Source organism: Gallinula chloropus (assembly GCF_964237585.1).
Source record: "Gallinula chloropus genome assembly, chromosome: 9".
Classification (NCBI taxonomy): Eukaryota; Metazoa; Chordata; class Aves; order Gruiformes; family Rallidae; genus Gallinula; species Gallinula chloropus.
The window spans coordinates 1,288,102-1,308,416 of record NC_140094.1 but is presented as its reverse complement, the minus strand read 5'-3'; the positions used below and the strand labels follow the sequence as shown (position 1 = coordinate 1,308,416).

The 20,315-nt window shown below is 44.4% G+C and overlaps 2 protein-coding genes across 3 annotated transcripts in view; one reads left to right on the top strand and one right to left on the bottom strand.

The window, feature by feature from the left end:
- Nucleotides 1-923: 923 nt before the first annotated feature.
- IDH3A (isocitrate dehydrogenase (NAD(+)) 3 catalytic subunit alpha) lies at nucleotides 924-14,190 on the bottom strand. Of its 2 annotated transcripts, none has more exons than XM_084267779.1 (11): nucleotides 14,110-14,190; nucleotides 11,908-11,970; nucleotides 9,982-10,065; nucleotides 8,636-8,750; nucleotides 7,865-8,052; nucleotides 7,474-7,607; nucleotides 6,760-6,862; nucleotides 6,616-6,680; nucleotides 4,885-4,969; nucleotides 4,290-4,442; nucleotides 924-2,550 (listed from the first exon to the last, which is right to left on the bottom strand). In XM_084267779.1, the coding sequence occupies exons 1-11, from the start codon at nucleotides 14,134-14,136 to the stop codon at nucleotides 2,467-2,469; spliced, it is 1,101 nt and encodes a 366-aa protein (XP_084123905.1). In that variant the 5' UTR covers nucleotides 14,137-14,190; the 3' UTR covers nucleotides 924-2,466. The 2 variants fall into 2 exon arrangements, with proteins under 2 accessions (XP_084123905.1, XP_084123906.1); XM_084267780.1 differs by lacking the exon at nucleotides 14,110-14,190 and adding an exon at nucleotides 12,793-12,906.
- Nucleotides 14,191-14,619: 429 nt separating this feature from the next.
- CIB2 (calcium and integrin binding family member 2) overlaps nucleotides 14,620-20,315 on the top strand; it is a gene marked incomplete at its 5' end in the record, with an annotated part of 47,189 nt that continues 41,493 nt past the window's right edge. The window contains one exon of the mRNA XM_084267868.1: nucleotides 14,620-14,646. The remainder of the gene's footprint in view (nucleotides 14,647-20,315) is intronic.

Sequence of the window (20,315 nt, the reverse complement as noted above, 5' to 3'; positions counted from 1 at the left end):
TAGTTGTTCCTGACACTTACCTCATGGTTTGTTCTCTTCTTACAGAAGCATCTACACTGTGCACACCTTTTCTAATACTGCTTTTACTTTATGCCCTAAATGAAGATTAAAAACATCCTCTTGTGTTGTATTAAGTGGATATCACTACTTAATTCCTCTTGACTGAGACACAATGATGCTTTGTACTGTGATTTTTTTGTTCTACAGGACACTGCCTGTAGCTCATGGTTGAGTTTGGTAGCTCAGTGGTTAGCAGCACTGCTTACTGAAACTGTTCTACCACCCCACCGATCAAGAGGATTACTTAAAACACAACCAACCCAAAAGGGCTGTGTTTTCTCTCCCATAGAAGAGTTGATTTTTGTTCACTGACACAGTGTTTCGGAACTGAAGATGCTCCTCTTCCATTCCTATGGTGGCTGGAATTCCAACTGCAGTAAAAACAGCCACTCCTAATTTCTCAGATCTCTGTTGAGAAAAGCATTACTATTGCTCCTAAAAACAAGTAAACAAAAACGCTGGGGAAATGGTTCCCTAAATGACATCAAGTAGCAAATGCAAGAGTTGTCTGGTTAAAATAGCATGTACAGCAGTTCCTCACAATTGCTTACAGCAGAGTTTAGAAGTGATGGTTGTCAGCATGTATCTGCATATTGCAGTATTCACACTGTACCACTTTCCCTTTTCCCTTACAGGAAACACTATGTGAAGGGCATGCTCGAAAGCATGGTTGCTGTGAGTAAGTGATCCCTGGCAGAGTGTGCAGTAGGTAATGCAGGCAGGCAGCCTTACAGCTGCTGTTCTTGCTCACAGAGAGTCATGCAGAACAGGATTACTTCCATGGAAGTTCCATGAGCAGTCTTGTGCATCTTGGAGACTTAAGGTCTGTTGCAAGTACCAAAAATCAGCTCAACACGTAAGAATAGGACTTGGAAAAGTTTATTTTTCCCCATTTTGTGCGTAATGGTAATTCCAAAGTTCCTGAACAATATTGATCTAAAGGAAACAAGGAAGCAGCAGCTTGTAAAACACGGCAGGAAGTGGGGTCCTGTTCACCAGCAGCAGAGCACACAAGGAATAAAGCTCATTGTCCCTACTCCAACGTATTCTTAGACTGTATACAAATAAAAGAGCTGGGATGCTTACTTTGTGGAGTGACACTAGGAGCTGTTACTCAAAATAGATTTTACGTGTGGAACAGCCAGCCTAAACAGTCTTAATAGTAATGTAACTAAGTGGAGCAATATCTATTAATAGAATTAAGCTTTAAGTAGCCAGGTTCTGGCAGTAGGGATAATCCTGTGCTAGAGTCAGGCATAAGTTTTAAAATACCTGTTTTCTCATAGGGTGTAGGAATAGAAACAGACCTTGAGACATACAGATAAGAGTGACACCTCTGGTGATCTGTACAGGGAGAAGGAGGAAGGGAAGAGAGTTGCTTTTTTACCCATTAAGCTTAGTACATAGGGAAAAATTAATCTCAGCTCCCCTTGAGTAGGGATGAAATGTATTTCTGGAAAACAGGTACTAGAGCCAAACCTTCTGTATGTTTTAATCCATTCAGAATTAGTCCCTTACCTTTGTAGTTTCTAGAATGAAATTACTGCTCCATACAGTAAGACACACCAAACAGACTATGCATACTAGTACAACACAAGAAGCGTTCCAGCAGCAGTCATGAAATATTTAGTATCAATTTGTGAAGTTAATACTTTCCCCTTGCAATATGTGGCAGAAGGAATTTTGTACAAGTCACTCTCATTAGATCTCTGCTGTAACGTGCATTTCAGGAAAAATTTCTAAGATTTTGGTATGTAGATATGAAAAATAATTTTATTTCAGCATTAATTCTCACCCCTTTTGATTAATGGCTGAGGGTTTTTAAAGCTACACAAATAGATTATAGCTCTAGAATTTTGTGTTTGTTTATGCCCTTGATTTTAAAAATCACTAGAGTACCTGAAGTGTGTTACTCATTGCTTTTAATGTGAAATTGCTGTTTTAAGTTACTTTATACCCATTGCTGTTTATGAAGGTCCTCTTGTGCTACTGTTAGGCTGAAAACCTACCTTTTACATTTCAGTAAGATCAATAAAGTAGGTTTTAACCATTAAAGTGCTTCAACATTTCACTAATCCTGTAGTTGGTTTAATTGCATAATTTTTCTTTGTGGAAAGTAAAAACCTGTAGTTGAAATGGGAAATGGGAGACAGCTACAGTGGCAATAAACAAATTCACTTACAGAAAAATGTTCACCAGATAGAAAAAAATAAATAAGACATAGCACTGAAAGTCCACTGAAAGCAGGCACAAGCAGCTTCTGTAGCCGTTTGGACTAAATTTATTAAGGGAGAGGCCCTAACTCAAAAGTTTGCTCTGAAGAGAGAAACTCAGCTGGGTATTGGGTTACACAGAATGTACTTGGTGTGAGGTGTCCTCTCAGAGTTATCCCAAGCAGAGGCAAGGTTAGGCGGCGTCCCGTACTCTGCGGCAGATCTCCTCTGTGAATTCCGAGCACTTGGCGTTACCTCCCAAGTCTTTCGTCAAAACCTGAAAAAAAGAGGAAAATGATATTACTGCAGTGTCTTTCACAGGGCTTGGCTTGTCTCTGAGGAGTTCTGTGTGTTCTTCTTGCATGTTGTGTATGGATACTAAATCGGAGTGAGATGGAATACTGAGTTTTTCCCATATCTTCTACAGCCTTCATCGATACGGACTCTGCAAACTGAAGCAGGTAGAGAACACTTGAGTAGGAAGGCCCTGCATTGTGTTATCATATTAACATGGTATTATCTTAACAACAGGAACCAAGGGCCTTTGGCCAAAGCCCTCCATAAGTGTAAATAACACATAACTGAAGTCTGTCCTTCAGAAGTAAAATTTGTGGATGAAGCCTCAGCACAAAAGCAACCGAGTCAGTAAGGTTTTGGGGTGGTTGGTTGGGTTTTGGTTTTTTGAAAGGAAACCCACACAGAAGAATCAGAGCGCACTCTTAATGCTGCATGTTAACAGATCTTTAAGTTTGCTTAAGGAAAAAAAAAAAAGGGTGGGGGTACATTGCTTGTCCAACATCACCTAAAGCAGCATAGGAGCTATTTTAAAATAACTGATTCTCCTTTTGTAGGACACACACAGAGCTCTCAAACGGGTGGGAGGAAAGGAAGTAGCAAGCATGAGAGGTAAAGGTTACTGGGTTTAGGGATGTAATTTTAACTGCATTATGCTTTTTTCAACTGAAGGAGATTCTCACCAGTGTAAGCATGTAATCATAACACTGTAAGTAACTAGTAATGAAGTAGCTGTGTCACAAAACTTGCACTATGTTATCTTCCATGGAATTACTGACCTGCAGGTGGAGGATTTCATTTCCAGAGCAGTAAGTGGGAACTCTACAGGAGCACCTCTTTGTTCACTTGTAAGTTTAGATATTTTTTTAACTGGCTCCTACACCCAGTAAGACAGCTGAAAACAGACCACTTATGAAATGATGACAGCTTTTTGGTTAAGCATGCTTGTTACTTGTAATTACAAAGCAGCTTCTTATGCTCCTGCCAAGGTAACTGAACCCGCATGGCTAACGGCTCCTCCTCTCTAACTGCAGCCTTGAGGATCCTTCCAACTATGTTTTGGAAAGGGGGACAACAAAGTACTAGAGTGAACTGATACTGTTACAGGCACCAATTAAAGGCAGGTTTAGGAGCATAAGCCCTCCCAAGTATCCCCTCTGAGTCTCAATTTTTGAAACAATTATTGACAAAGGGAAACATGTAAATAGTGGATAAAACCTGTTCTTTTGCAGTCTAAAAAGGAGTGAAATCAGTTTAGAGGACAAAAATAATGACCCAACACAACAGGAGCACAAGTATTACAGTCAGGACTGAAATGCTGTAAATGAAGCAATGAATAATGTTGTGAAAGGCAAATGTGGCCTTTGCTTCAGGGCCTGGATGTAAGTACATGTGTCTTGTATGTGTTATAAGCTTCATGAGTTACTTAACCCTCTAATTTCCTGTGTGAGACACATCCAGTTCCAGCTTTTAGTTAAAGTGTGGAAGTGTAAGATGAGTGTTACTAAGACACAAGGAACCATCCTGCCCTTGTTACTGAGCTGGGCAGATGCAATACCATTAAAGATAACAGAACTACTAGCAGAGAATGACAGCAGCACTGCTCAAGTGTCAGGCCAGCACAGCAGGTTCTCTGCTACCCTGTTAATGCTCCAAGTTATTTTTTGCTCTGGTAGAACAGAACTTGAATTCACTGTATCTGTTTGCACACCCTCCTCTTACCTTTCCATCTTTAATGGTATCAAAGCAAGCTGTCTCGATTTTTGTGGCGTGTTGGTGCAGTCCCATGTGTCGCAACATCATTACAGCGCTCAAGAGAAGGGCAGTTGGATTTGCCAGGTCTTTTCCTGCAATGTCTGGTGCTGTTCCATGAACCTGGAAAGAACAGTTGGATCTGTTACACGTCAATACGCTGAGCAAAGTGTCCCAAACAATTAAGATGAACACAAGTCCTCTGAAACACAGTCTTCATGCACAAGCACGTTACAGTAGGATGGACTTCACTGTGGTACAGTTAGTGGAGAGAGGGAGGGAAGACCCCAACAATTCAGTTCAAAGGCATCAGCAAGGGGTAACTAGGTCACCTAGTATCTCCCAGTTGTGCCCTCTGGGTTCTTAGGAGAAAGAGGAAAACAAGTGCCAGTAAAAGGACATGCAAAAAACTCTCCAAAATATGTACTTTACTCTCTCAGTAAAGTTTCAGTGTCTTTACAGTAAAACACAGGTTTGTGGAGAACTTGGCTACGTGAGAGCCACGTTGTATGTCAGGGAATGTTGAGACATTGGTCACCGCTCTGCATCACAGAGGACAACTTACCGATTCAAAAATGGCAACTCCGTTAGCGCCAATGTTTCCACTTGGTGTTACTCCCAGACCCCCAATCAGTCCAGCACATAAGTCACTGAGAAAACAAAACCAAAAACCAACAGAGAACCACACAAGTTTTCAGTATACAGCTGAACCTCTGCAAGGTATTAAAATGCTGCTGTTTCTCATTTTATTTATATACTCACACAGTCTGAGAATAACACTGAGAAAGAACAGAAGCTATTAGCCACCTGGACTCCACGGGAACATGTCAGAACCCGTAGCACTACTGGCATCAGACAATTTAATAAAGGGAAACTAAAAGGAAATGGCAAATACTAGAATTTAGCCAACAGGCACAACAAGAGGACTCAAGCACAGAGTACCTGTAGAAGTCTCATACTGTTTTATTGCCCATAACTTCACTAATCAAGGACTCACAAGCAGAAAACTGTGGATGACCTTACAGAACAGCTCTTCAAGTTTAAGCTTAAATCAGTTGAATTGCTTTAGTTGTATAGAATCTGAGGAGGTGGGGAAGCAGATGCAGTCTACATTGGTCACTTCAGGTATTTGATGCTTCAAGGTAAGAAGCTTCCTCCTATACCTATTCAGGCCAATAAACCTGGTTTGCATTCTGTTTGTGCTTTCAAAAAAAGCACTGTGGGTGAGACTCTTCCCAGGTGACACAGACTCCAACTTGGTGAAGATTTTTTGAATTACAAAATGCTTTATGGAATTTCTATGAGCACATTAAAATCAGTGATATTGAGCTAAGTCAAGCGTGGTGAAATAGTACCGGTGATGTGATCTCTCTTGGTTAACAGCGTAACAGCTGCGGTGAGGATGCTGTGGGCTCCTCTACCAGTTCTTAAAGCAAGAAGCATTGACTGGATTTTCCTTCAAGGTGGCAGCCAGCCTTATTGCAGGGACAGTGCTATGTTAAGAGAAGCTCAACAAGCATTTCTTCTTATATGTAAATTATGTTTATTGCTGGTACAAAACTAGGAGATGAATTCTAAGGTGTTAATCATTGTTGACCTTTTCTCAGTCTCTCCTTAAACATGCAAGAAGCAGCAATATTATACACGTGCAAGTAGATAAAGATACTTAATTTCACACACAGCATTTAATTGAATTTACTCTCTACCTAAACATTTTGCCTTCAAGGCATCAGGTACCTCTAGTAGTAACGTTATTCAAATAAGAAATTTAATTTAAAGGAAAAAAAATACATTACATAAAACAAGACTGGTAGGATATTAAGAGGCCACACGTTTCGTTCTTCAGTGACTGTGCAGAATCATTTAACCATGTGGTTAGCCTGCCAAAATCATCGGGGCCCCAGAGTCACCTTACACCATCTATTTTAGTGCTTAACATTAGAAAGATTACCCCTGTATCTAATGAAGCGTTCTTTAATGCAATTTAAGCCCTGAAATTCTTCACACAAGGGGAGAAATTTGTCTTCTGTCCTTTCTGAACAATATTTGTAACCTCCATTAGCAGAAACTTTTTAAACAAGCAGCACCTTCTTAGCATACAGCCCCTCCCAACGAGATACTCACAGTTGAAGTGTAATGTTACCATCTCTTCTTCTCCGTTAAAGGCTGATTTGTGAAGTTTTAAACTCTGGATGCATGAAGTCATGACCCACCTGGCTAGCATATAACCTGAATAACTCCCTGGGAAGTGCAAGTATTTTATACATTGGATTAGTTTAAATTGAAATCTCCATACCTGAGGATGTCACCATACAAGTTTGGCATAACAAGCACATCAAATTGCGATGGATCCTGAACCATCTAGAAAGAAGTATATTTTCACTTAGGTTAAGAATTTAAACTCAAAACTAACCACAATTACACACACCCAAATACTCACATTCAGACACACAGTATCCAGATACATTTCATTAAATTTAATATCTTTACAGTTCTCTGCTGCCTCCCGGCATTTTCTCAAGAAAAGCCCGTCAGACATTCTCCTGCAGTCAAATAAGCCAGAGAATACTGGAGTTACCATAAGAGATACTGAGGATAAAGCAAACTGCATGCAACAGAGGATCAAATAAAAGTACTACAGGGCAGAAACTTAGTTTGTGTTAAGTAACACTTAAAATACAATACAGTCAGAGAACGTATGCCTTTTAAATTGCCTCCTAAAACATTTGGTGGCAGTAGCTTAACAGGCATATGTGAATGCTCTGAATGACTGGTGTTCACATGCTGAAGGCTCACTGAGCTTGTGAAAGTGATGTCACATAATAATGCCAGTGTTTTCACTCAGGTCAGGACAAATCGGCTCAGAAGCTGTAAAAGACACCAGCCAATTTCATCAGTTTTAAGATTTACTTTTCCTAGTTTCAAATTCTTTTTAATGTAGGAGTTTTTCAAGAAAAGTCACAGGATTCCTAACAGCTTAATAATAAAAGATTAGTGCATCATTATTGCAGCCATGTCAATACTGGCTCAGACCTGGCCATTACTCCCACTAGCATCAAGAGAAGTTAGACATGCAAGAAAGATTTCAAAAATTATTTATAATTAAATGCATCTGACTCTCTGTTGTTCTTCTCAAAAAGAGCTGTCAACATACATAATATTTGCCTTGTGCACAGCAGTAACATGGCTTCTCTGGTTATTTCTGGCATACTCAAAAGCAAATTCTGCAATACGCTTGCTCGCTTCTTCTGTGATCAGCTTGATGCTTTGCACAACACCTTCAACAATCTGAAAGACAGCAGTGGCACTGAGTGTGAAAGCGTAAGCTCATTTTTCCAAGTGTAGGATGAATGTTTGGAACAAAGCAGCAGAGTTCTGAGTGAGGCAGTCTCCACAATGCATTTCACAGAGAGAGACATTTTTTATGGGTAGCACACTGAAGAAACACCACCCAACCTCTTCTTAATGGGCCACCGAGATGGGAGGTGATGATTCATGAAAGAGAGGAAACCCCCACCAGAAACAGGGTACTTCCAGCAACGTACCACATGCTCAATTCCACTGTATTCACCCTCCGTGTTCTCTCGAATGGTGACAATGTTGACATCTGTGTATGGGGTCTTGTACCCCTCGATTGAGACGCAGGGGCGTACGTTGGCGTAGAGGTCAAAGGTCTTCCGGAGCAGCAGGTTCATTGATGGGTGTCCTGCAGCAATCGGGGTCTTCAAAGGCCCTGAAGAAAAAAAAACAAAGAAATTAAAAAAAAATACCCAACCCCAAACAAGAACAAATGAGAAAATAAAGCCCTCCAGGTAATTTAAGAGTTCAAACTCTAGGTGAAGTGGTAAGTCTTTCACAGGATCTCCAAACCCCTATTTAACCTTTTGCTGACATGCCACGGGAGCTCTCGGTGCTCTCAGGAGCACCACACAGTGGCTCTGATCGGCTGCTTAAAGGCCAAACCATGACCCTTACACTGAACAGTTGTTTCCACTGAAAACAATACAAAGAAATACATAAAAACATGCTATTCATTAGCAATACAGTTCTCACATACTACCAGCTGCACTAGAAATGCCTTCTCACAGAGTCCAACGGTTGGTATGTAATAGCTGCCTTCAGCCTATTTCCTGCCAGACCTACCAAAGTGATGGCTTTGAGAGGAAGGACCGTGTTAAGATTACACAAGACTACCTGACAGGCTGCCTCCTACAATTAACCATTTTATTGTGCTACAGATGAAGGACTTTGACTTCAAATCAGACTCAGGATAACAACAGCAGTATTTAGTATCTTTGTATTAACCCCTAAAGTACCTTTTAATCCCATTTTGTTTTTATCCATGGATTCTTTGGCATCCGGCGGTATCATCCACTTCCCTCCTGGTCCTTGGATAGCTGTAACGTTCCTCTCTTCCCACTGAATAGGAGCCTAAACACATTTATTCTTTGTTAAATTAAATCTCATGACTTTTGCTTCAAGTTTTAACTTCCCTTCCACAAAAAACAGCATAGGGAATTTTGTCCAGGCCTTCCTCAACAGTTTTTCTCAGTGAGTGAGACAGTAAGCATGAGATGTTTGAACTCAAAAGCCTTTAAAAAAAATGTTATTAAGTCAGCAAAAGTGAAATAGTATGAACAACATATCATCCTCAAGTTGAATACTGCAAGATGCCTCCCTAGGCATCATGTACCCAGAAGCCGTTAGAGCTGCAATATACACGCTACATCTTTCAAGATTCTGGAGCTGCTGAGCTCCCTGTATAGAAGAGACACCTGAAAACTGAACTCACTGAGAAGTCACCATCCATACTGCCTGGAAGACAGTACATAACATAAGATACAGATCTGTTATAGAACTGAAAATCTGCAAGCGTTCCACAAGGCTTTCACCACAGGAATCTTGATGGGTCACCACCCATCCTCCTCATCAGGAAGGACCATAGAGGTCCTTTGCTTTCATAAGCAAACAGAACCAACCTAAGCATAACACACCAGAGAGTCCCCTTTAAAACAACCAACTCTGCTAAGTACTGTGAACACACACTCACAGATTTCCCAATCTGAGTCAGCTGTCACTGAAAGGGAACATGCCCTGGTGCTGTTACTATTCTGGAACAATCTAACAAGTCTGTTTCCTGAGAAGCTGTATTGCTTTTCAAGGAAACTGGGCAAATTCTGGTGAAGTTCCTCAGGTAGGTAGTACAACAGCTCTTGGGGACACTTAGTTTTTGTAGCACTTCAGTGAACGTGTCTGGCAGTGCAGGAGTTTGGTTTCTAAGAACAAGCCAGTTGTTTCCCACACACTTTCATCTGCTCAGGAATTCATAATGGGTGGAAGAACATACTCCATCAGTTGCTCAGAACTGCTACATCAACAAGATGGTTTCACATGATATATCAAGTTCCAAAAATTCAACACAGCATTTGGTCTCAACTCTCCACTCCTCTGCCAGGTAACAGTTCCAAGCTCTGCCTTGACACAACAATCCTATCATTCCTTAGATGAAGCTTCAGACTTGTTCTGTTATCAAGATGTTTTTATAGGTTAAAGATGAATTGATCTTTTGGAAGCTAAAGTGAAACCATTTTCAGTACACCTAGTTAATGCTACTTGTTGTAGTTAAGCTTACAACACTTACAGCAAGACAAGTCAGACTTACTTTGGCAGCATCAAAGATCTTCATGACAGCAGCAGAAATCTCAGGTCCTATGCCATCTCCTGGGATTAAAGTTACTGTTTGAACCTAAGGAAAGAAATACCAGTAGTACAAAGAATGAATGCTTGTTTTCTATATAGAAAACATTTTCATGTGTTGCAGGTACCAAGTAACTACTAGAAAAGAAAGCTTCAGTTGCCAGCTATTCACTATGAAGAGTAGCAGTGTTGGACAGAAGCAAGAACAACTAGCTTACCCTCAAAGGGAGTGTGCAAATGTTTTGAGAGAATTCTTTAAAAATCTGCCTGCTATCTTGGTCTCAAAACACATTTTAACCTGGAAGGCAAGTTCCTGCTCAGTGGTCCCTGTGGTCCCAGCAGGCTTGCTTCTGGAAATATGGAGGGGTGCTAATATGACCTAGTTACGTCTCTGTTACCCAGTAGTATCAACATGCTGTGCAATACTGGCACATGCCAGAAAAAATTAAGTTTATGAGAAGCCACCCTCACTTTACAGAGGCCAGTCACAGAATCACAGGGGTTGGAAGGGACCTCAAGAGATCATTGGGTCCAACCCCCTGCCAAAGCAGCTCCCCAGCTCATTGCACAGGTCGGTGTCCAGATAGGTCTTGAATATCTCCAGAGAAGGAGACCACACGCCCCTGGGCAGCCTGTCCCAGGGCTCTGTCACCCTCACTGTGAAAAAGTTCTTCCACATGTTGGTGTGGAACTTCCTGTGCTCCAACTTGCAGCCATTGCCCCTTGTCCTGTCCCCACAGCCCACTGAAAAGAGGCTGCCCATTTCCCCCTCTGCTTTGATAAAAAAACCAAGTTATGGTGGCTGTACTAATCATATGTGCCCCAGCTCTTCTTGTTCTGTTTAAAGATTTCCAACAGTTTCCTAAGGAGTCACTATTGCCTATGAGAAAGGCAGCTCAGATCCAGCCTTATTTGCAAACCCCCAATCAGAATCGACGCCCGAGAGAGATTTCCATCCCTCCCCACACAAAACACACAACACATATTGACTGATTTTCTTAAAACTACTTTGAGCCAAAGAAATTCACTGTGCACAACAGAAGCAGCAGAGCTTCAGCTAACAGAAGGCTGCTGTTGAGCAAGCACATGGCTGATGGAATGAAAGCCTCCAGATTAGTTCTGTGCTGTTGCTTCACAAGGCAGCAGGACTCCACCTAAGCCGCAGAACCTTGCATCGGAAACAGCAGCGTGGTATGAACAGAAGCAGGGGGGCCTCACCTTCTGCATCTCTTTATTCTCTACAAGATAGGAGCAACCCTTTAGTTTCTTTTCTAGCTGTTCTACAAAACTCTTAATTAGAAGCCACAGCTCCTCTTTAAGTCCTGCTTCAGGGCGCAGGCAGTGGTGATGAGCCCTGCGTCTGCCAGAGCAGTTTTCAAATCCACCTTCACTGAAAAAACATGGCCCGTGGGCACTTCAAACATACACACATCAAGAGGAATACACAATCAGTGCCTAAAAAGGCCTTGAAAAGGCAGAACTTCAGATGCAAGGTATACTACAAGCAGCAATGTAAATCTAGCACTCAGAGGAAAGGCTGCAAAGTAAAGAAAACGAGAAGCTTCTCAACAATCTTTCTGCTTTGCCCAATATTTGCCCATTTCCAGGCGAGTTTCAGAACACTGGCTGATGTACATCTGTGTTTTGTGCTTTTGCTCTGGAGCCTTTTGTGTTATCACACTTTAATGTGCAAGTGCCAAAGAGAGTAACTAACCTATACAAATCCCAAATCCAGCATGGCATTAAGAGCATATATATATACATATATGTTTGCTTATTGAGGTCTTATTTTTTAAGAAGGATAACGACAGCAATCTTTTAAAAGTCAATTTCTGAGCCCCTTTCTTGAGAAACTTCTTAAAAGAACAAAAAATGGTACTGTCATACTCACAGCACTACCAAAACTTCTGGTCACCTGTTTTTGGTTTTTGAAAGCACCTAGCAGCCGAGAAACCTGGAAGAATGTAAAACAAAAATACACTGTGTTACTACAAAGAGGTGATTTTTAACAGTTAACCACGTTGTGGCAAATCTGCATTTTAAAACTGTGTTTCTTTAAATTTCCTATCTCGTACTGGTACAGAAATCCAAATGAAACAAGAGTAACTAACCCTCTGCCAAGCTGCTCTCTAACATTTTGTGCTCTAATATCTCGTGGGTATTCTTAGCACAAGGTGAACCCAGGACAGCCGCGCTGCGGCGCGCTCCTGCCCTGCCTGGGGGTGAGGGGAATTACTGCACAATAACCCCAGTCCCTACAGACCACACACGGGAAATAAGGTTGCAGCACCTCTACCTGAAAAGGCAACATGCTAAGGATTAAGATTCATGGAAAGCAAAGTGTAAAGCACATCCACTAATAGTTGGGTGGACCTTATCTCAACACATTTTAGGTCGTGTTTCCAAAACTACTTTGCAGTGGTGTCAGACCGTGGTGAACGCTGCTCCTCCACCTCTCACTCCTGCAGGTTCTGTACTGCCACCTTCCACCTGGCTGACAGGTTACAAAAAACATCAGGGAAATGCACCATAGCAACAAGTCTACACAGCACAGGCAAAGAATTATACTTTCTAGCATCTGAATATTCCAAACTGGCATCCAGCTTAAAAAACGGGAAGACAGCTCAGCTTGAGGTCTCACCTAGCTGAGCACCACAGACAAAATCCCCAATCATATCATATCATATCATATCATATCATATCATATCATATCATATCATATTATATATCATATCAATGGCTTAATGGCAGAAAAATCACAGCCTCCCAGTCTCACCCTCCTCTCTACGACGTTTCATGCCTCCTGTGACTTGGAAGTCAGAAGACTTGCAAGCACGCAGTCCGGCTGCAGCTCTCAGGTGAGACAGCGATGTCTTGGGCAATATGCATTCCTCCCCTGCCCAATCTGTAAGCTCCCTCCTAGCCATCCTGACATACATGCTTCCACGTAGCTGTAGTGCAAAGGGACAGAGCTACGAGCAATAAAATTCTCACGTATGCTGGAATGGGGGAGTAACTGAGGATAGAATTTCTTTTCCCTTGTAGCCCAGCACGAGCCACACAAGGTCAGGGCGGCAGGCAAGCAATGTTTACCACAGCCAGTCATACATCAGGGCAGGAGCTGGAGCAATTCAAGAAGAATGTTGACTACACAAGCCTAAGTGTCCTCATGGCACAGCTGCAGCACTCAGCCAGGACCCACATTCCAGGTTAGCCCTGGAAAGCGAGCAGCCTGCCCAGCCAAAACCCCCGGGCCTGGCACGTTCCGCTTCGTTTCAAGGCCTGTGAGCGCTGGCAGGGAGTCAGGCGGAACAAAGCCCATCCGTTCCCAACGGGACGCCGTGAGGAACTCCGGACGGTTCTTGGGTGGTTCGGCGGGAACGGGAAGCTCCGGGCTCCGGCCGCCTGCCGCTCCGGGGCACAGCAGGCACGGCGCTTACCGGGGGTGCGGAGCGGCCCCGGGCCCAGGGCTGCGTTCCGCCGGAGTGGAGAGCCGGTGAATCCCCGAGGGCCAGGGAGCGCAGGCAGAGCCAGGAGCCCTGCCCCGGAGCCTCCGCAGCGCCGGGCACGGCAGGCTCGCTCCAGGAGGGACGTTTCTCACCTTCCCCGCTCGCAGGCAACGGGCGATCAGTGCTGCGCGGCGGGAGCGGTTGCAGGCGCGTCCCGGGGCTGATGCGGACCCATGTGCCGGGCCGATGCGGTGACCTCTACGGCGCGACCTCCCCGCCAGCCGCCGCCGCGCCCAGAGGGATGGCGCGGCGCACCCTCGGGCCGGGCCGGGCCGGGCCTCTTCCCGGGCGCCCGCGGGCAGCAGCGGCCGCTGGATTAGCGGCCCGACACGGACCCTCCCCACCGCCGCCTCGGGGGCCCGGCCCAAGGAGGAGGCGGAGGGAGCTCGTCGCCGCCGCCGCCGCCACGGGGTCGCCCCTCGGCTGGGAACCCTGCGGCCCTTGGGAGCGCTGCCCGGGGCCCGGCGGCACCGCGACCTTGGCGACGGGCGGCCCCCCCCGAACCGCCGCGGACAAGGTCGCAGGCTCACCCCGGCAGGCCGCCCGCTCTGAGGCGGGGAAGGGGCTTGTCCCCCCTCGCTTACCGTAGGCATCCATGCGGCCGCAGCCATGATGCTCCCAGGGACCGCGTCTCGCGGAGGCCCGAGAACACCCGCGCTCGCCTCGAGACCGGAACCGGCGCGCGGAGACCCACGCGCCCCGCCCACGCAGCCGCAGAGCCCCGCCCCCCGCGGGGCTGGTTCCGCGGCAGCGCCGGGCGCGCGCGCGAAGCGGGCGGGCGAGAACGAGGCGGGAGCCCGGCACCTGCCCGTGCCCTGGGCTCAGCCGCCCTTCGCCCTTTTCCTTCCCTTGCCCCGGCAGGGCGGGCGCTCCCGCCCCTCTGCCCCCTGCCCGTCTTACCCCCGCCCTGCACGGCGGGAAGACGCGCTGAGGCACTGAGCGCGCCCGGCAGCTGCGTGCCGCCTGCCCCCGCCAGACCCCGCCGGTTGTCCCGGGCCGCCCGGCCGAGGCGCTGCCGCGGAAATGCGGCCCCTCAGCGCCGCCTGAGGAGCCGGCCCGGTGAGGCGGAGGACGGAGCCCGGCGGAGAGCCGCAGGGAGCCCCGGGGTGCCGTCTGAGGAGGTACCGTTGTGGCATCTGCGTGGCGACGCGCACAAGCAGCTGTACCAGAGACCTCCAGCTTAGGAGCGTTTGATGCTTTGGTTGAAGCCTGGCCCTCCAGAGCTGGGTGGTTTGGTTGAAGCCTGGCCCTCCAGAGCTGGGTGGTTTGGTTGAAGCCTGGCCCTCCAGAGCTGGGTGCTTTGGTTGAAGCCTGGCCCTCCAGAGCTGGGTGCTTTGGTTGAAGCCTGGCCCTCCAGAGCTGGGTGCTTTGGTTAAAGCCTGGCCCTCCAGAGCTGGGTGGTTGGCAGGGAAGATAATAACTATTTTGTCATTTTTTTTTTTCCCCCAAGAGTGCCAGGCCCTCTTGCAGCAGAGAGATAAACCCTGCACTTGGAGGGCCCCAAACCCCAGTGTTGAAGTAGAGGCAGTTGAAAGCTTAGTTTCGCCTGGAATTTGGGGTGCTTAGCACCTTTAAAAGCGTTGATAATGGTGTGTGCCAGTGGGCTGCGGCTGTGGGAGGCCCCAGGCTGTGGAGTGTTCCCTCCTGAGCAGGATACACAAGGGAAACAACACTGGTTCCAGTGATCAGTGAGACCTGGGAAGGCTAAGTCCTGCCTAAAGCAGTGAGGAAATGCTTATTGTTCTCTCAGCTTGAGGGCAGTAAAGCAGCTTGGGATGTTCTTGAGAGTAAAGCTGAGGATGCTGGGGAATGACTGCTTCACTTGACCAGACAAAAGATTTTCCTACCTGTGAAACAGTGACAACGCTTCCACCTCCCGCCTGGTCTGATGAGACGAGCAGCAATGGTGGGCTCTGCTGGCTGAGTGACAGCGTGGCCTTTGCTTGCCATTTGGTTGGGTCAATTTCTGTCAACTCAGCAATTAAAAAAATGAGTTGTAGGAAAAAAAAAAGAGACTTGCAGCTTTGATTTAAAATCAAGACCACGTTTCTAAACTCAGTGATTGCAGAGAGAGCTATATCCTGGAAGTTTAATCTCAAGAGACAATATAAAATAAGTCAAGGGTACCTTTGATTTTTTGCACTGTTTTGGCAATATGAAGAATTAGGCTCTGTCTCAGTATATTTTGGTGTCAGTTTTTGGTGACAGAGATATCAAAATACTCATGCCTTCCCATTTTCTTACCTCTGTCCTGCATGTCCTTGAAAACTCAGGATTGAGACTTTTTGTTCAGTTTGCTCTTGTCTTGAAAACTCAACTAGAAATTCTCAGAAGTGCACAGTGTTTGTAACCCCTTCTTTCTGGGTGTTGCTTGCTTTCCACCCACCATGACAGGGAACTAGAGGGTACTCACAATTCTCGAGCGAGCCTGCTGTATGTATGTTTTGTTTTGATGACATTTGGGTTCAGAGTCATCCCTCAAGTGATGTCTGTAATGGTAAGCATGCAGAATTCCCTTGATACTGATTTTTTTCTGGAAGCTGCTGCTGTTTTTTCATTTTAGTCTTAAAATCCAAATTGGTCCTGCAGCTATCAGTCTAAACCTTTCTGTAAATTTTACTATAGTTCAGATCTCAATCACACTTTGCACGTGCAGTGGCTTTTTCATTGCTCTGTCTTTACTTTCTACTTCTTACACCTCCTGTTTGCTAGTAAATTGAAGCCTGCTCCCATCTCAGGTAGACATTTGATGCTTCTAGGACATAGTAGCTGAGTTTTGGGATGTTTTTACTCAGCTTCTATTCCACTGTCTTTATATTTGTTGCTTCTTTTGCTATGATGCTTACCAAAGGAGTCTGTAAACGTTGATCTACGTACTGACCGGTGTATTCACGTTGTTCTCTTGTCTTTTCTGACTGTGTGTGCATGTAGCTGTCATTCTATGCCTTGATTGTGTTTTGGGAGGAGGTGCAGAAACTGGAGAGAAATTACTTTATGCTTATGTTTTCAAAAGCTGTTGCAGCAGTTTTCTGCTGTGTGTGTTAGGGGTGCTGCCATAATAATGCTACCAGAATAAACTATTAACAGTGGCTGGTTTGGATCCGTACTGAGAGGGCTAAACAGCACAGTAATAAAACCAACAGTAGTTATTTTGCTTAGAAAAAAAGATACCTGTATAGAGCAGTGGTTTCTTTCCCCTAGTTACCACTATTAATTTGGTTTTTATTATTAGTTTGTCCCTGGGGCAAAGCATTGCCTTCTGTAAAGCATCTTTTTAAAAAAAGTCATTTTTACTTGATTTATTGTGGATAAATTAGGCTTAATGAAGTGCGGTTAGAAACCTCCATCGTTCTAGCATAGCTGGTGAAGCTCGACAGATAAGATCGTGCAATAAACGTATTTGGCACAAGGTTTTCTCTTCTGTTTGTTTTCTGTGGGATTCAAAACTCCATGGAAAGTTCCTGCTCATCATGACAAGTGTGTTTAGTCAGACAGACAACGTCTGTCATCAGTTTGGGGGTCGTGAGTTTTGCATCTTTCTCAAGTTCTGTTTATTCATTCATAAGACAGGGCTCAGTCCCATGAAGCTCTTGCAGGCAAGCACTTCCAGGCAAGTGTAGTGGGGTCATGGATAGAAAGGTAGATTTTGTGTATCTACTGCAGCAGCAGCAACCTGTCATTTTCACTCATTTTAGGATTTCTATTTTGTAACTGTGTTTGCAGCTCACTTTTAATTTATGGCTTGCCATAACTATTAAATAAGAGGCAAGTTGAGATGGTGAAGCGTCTTAGAGTGGTTATCATTGGGAGCTCTGGAGCAATTTCCATTTGAAGGACTCACAAGCATTTTATTTATTTTATCTCCACAGCACCTGTCATAGGTGGACGTTGTTCTTCTTGTACCTCTGAGCAAACAGAACTCTGAAAAGGGTTTGGGTAAATAAAACAAGTCTTGGAGACTTGGGGTGAACTTCCACAGCTTCAGGGTAGGATGGAACTTTGCCCATGTCACCAGTCATTGGAAGCAGCAAGCATTTCAGTAGAAGGGGACCCTGACTTAGCATTAACAGAAAGTAGCAAGGACATAAACGTACAGGCAGCCCCTCTAGATCAAACCTGTTCCTTCTGCTAGCAGAGTGAATTTTTATGAAGGGGCTCATCTGCGAGGGAACATCTGTGTGGGGGAGAAATAGTTTGGATGTTTGTTGTAATGGGCCTGAAATTCTGCAGGTTCTTTTAATTATATCTCTATATGAAAACTCAGAGTTGTAGCAAACCTGTTGGAGGAGTGAAGGTGGTAGGTGTGCAATTTCATTGTTAAAACTCAGTGAGGATCCTGTCAGTAACAGGTGAAGTGATCTCTGGTCATGGTTAGCTTGATCCTCCTTTGAGGAGGAGTAAGAGCTTTCCTCCTTAAGCCACAGTCAGATTCTCACTGCATAATTTACAGAGGCAATTGAAGGTAGTCTGACCTGCCTCTTGGAGGTTATTAAACTTACACCTGCACTAATAAATCAGAGCAAAGTCACCTGGTGTAGCAGCCATGGCTAGGAAGAGTTCAGAGCAGGAGACTCTGCACCGGAGGCTGTCAGGAGCACTAGCGTGCTTTGTCCCGCTCCCGGGGCGAGCTCTGGCTGCGGAGGCACGTCCCTGCGGCTGGGGTCAGATTGCAGCCTTGGGTGGGTGTTAAGCTGTTGGAGCTGACAGCCTTCTTGCTATAAGATATTAAATCTGACCTACGTGGTTGACAGTGTGCTTTCTGCTCCACGAATTGAACTTGCAAAGCAGATGAATGGTGGTTGCTTAACCACGATCTCTGGTATAACGGAGAGTGTGATGGCAAGACTATTGTACGTAAGGCTGTCCTCATTAGTAAACTTCATTTGCAGCTGATTGCAAGATGTGTGCTGTGTGATTCTGATAGCTTAAAATCACTTGCCTGGGGAAACAGTTGAGAGAAATGGAAATGCAGCTGTGTGTGATGAAAGGCTGTTATTGATAAAGGTCAGGTCAGGTCTTGCTGTCTAAATAGAAAAATATTGATTTGTTGCAGTAACTTATGCTGGGAGTAGGTATTGCTTAACACCCAGCTGGCAAATTAAACTTATCTTAGATAAATACAAACAGATAGAAGAAGCAAAAAAGAGGAAACTATCAAAGTTTAAATAAATTTCCACATACAAAGAGGAGGACTCAGAGTTTGGACAGTGTATTGCCTTTAATTTCCCCTGGTTAGTATAGCAGGATAATTATGCAATGAAATATAGGTACTATGCTAGCATGCTTGAGAAGAACCAGGTGATACAGCAGAACCGTCAGCGATCAGTGTTTGAATCCTCCTTTTTAAAAATCTGTGGATTTAAATTTTATTTAATAATTAAAATACCCTTCAGAGTATGGAAAGAAGAATTGAAGAAACAGTTTGTTTTCTGCCCGTATACTCAGTGGGTGCTGTTCCTTTGCTGAGTCTTTCTTTTAAAGCAATCAACTCTTTTAGCTGTACCGGTTTTCCTACATCATTTCCCTATGTTGTAATGAAAATAAAGCATGTTTCTAGTATACAGGAGAAAAGTGGAGGGGGTGGAGTAGAAAGCCAGGCCCAAGGGCAAAAACACCGATATGTCTGTGAACCCCAGGTTCTCCACCTCAGGCCTACCTTGTCACCTCAAGTGAGTCTTACCTAGCTGGTGCTTTCCATTTAGCCCTTCTGCTTATCAGTACTATTTTGATTCTGAAGAATTGACCCCTGGTGTCAATTCACTTGTCTATAATGACATTAAAGGCAATTTGGCCATTTATATTTAATCTGATTTGCATAGACAGGCAGCCTGAATTAGGTGGCTGTGAAAGGAGTGCTATTCCTCTCAAATCACTTGGCCATGTATTGGTCTGGTCTGAGTGAGAACAGCTGCTAGCTCTGGCATTTCAGTAGCACCAGACCATAGATACAAAACATGCTTAATTATCTGCATCACTGTGAAGCTCATTGAGGATGTATAAGACCTTTCAGAACTCTGAAAGTTTATCATCTCAAATTTTTAATCTCAGTGCCTTATGGATTTGTTATTTTCTAATTTAAAAAAGGAAGTGTATTAAAAGAGCACTTTTATAAAATGGAAATGCTGTGTTTTGCAGGTTTCATTGTTGTCTGTCTTTGCTTTCTGACGTGATTGTGGAGGGTCTTTTTGAACATAACAAGAGTCCAGTGCCACTGGACCTGGGGAAAAGATAAAAACCCAAACCCTCAACACCAGTGGCTAGCAAAGCAGAGGTCAGTGTGGCCAGATAACAGACAGTGGATTCGACTGCTTTAATATTTGATTAGATGCTTATTGCACTCTTGATTTGGTGGTAGGCCATTTAGAGTTTGTTTTGTACTTGTTACTGTAGCTTTTTCATTCTTGGTTTGAAACTGTGCTGCAATGTAATCCCCGGGCAGAATCCATTTATTCCTCTGTTGACATTCTGATGTTTGCTTATTGCTAATAGGCCTTCCTGAACACGTCCTCATCCCGAGGCATTTAATTGATGAATGTGGCAATAGATTGTGATTTTGCAGCACAGGCAGTGCTGGTTTGCAGTGAATCAAATCTGCATTTCTGAATGTTACCACCCCAGTAAATGATCTCTTATCACCCTCTGTGGATCAGCACTTCATAGAAAGTTTTAACTATGTATCCAAACCACTTCATAGGATATTGTTACTATGTATATGCAATACATTTACTTTCATTATTACTGTTAAGTGTTTGTTCCTTGTTATATGCCAGGGTAAATTGACCTGTTATCA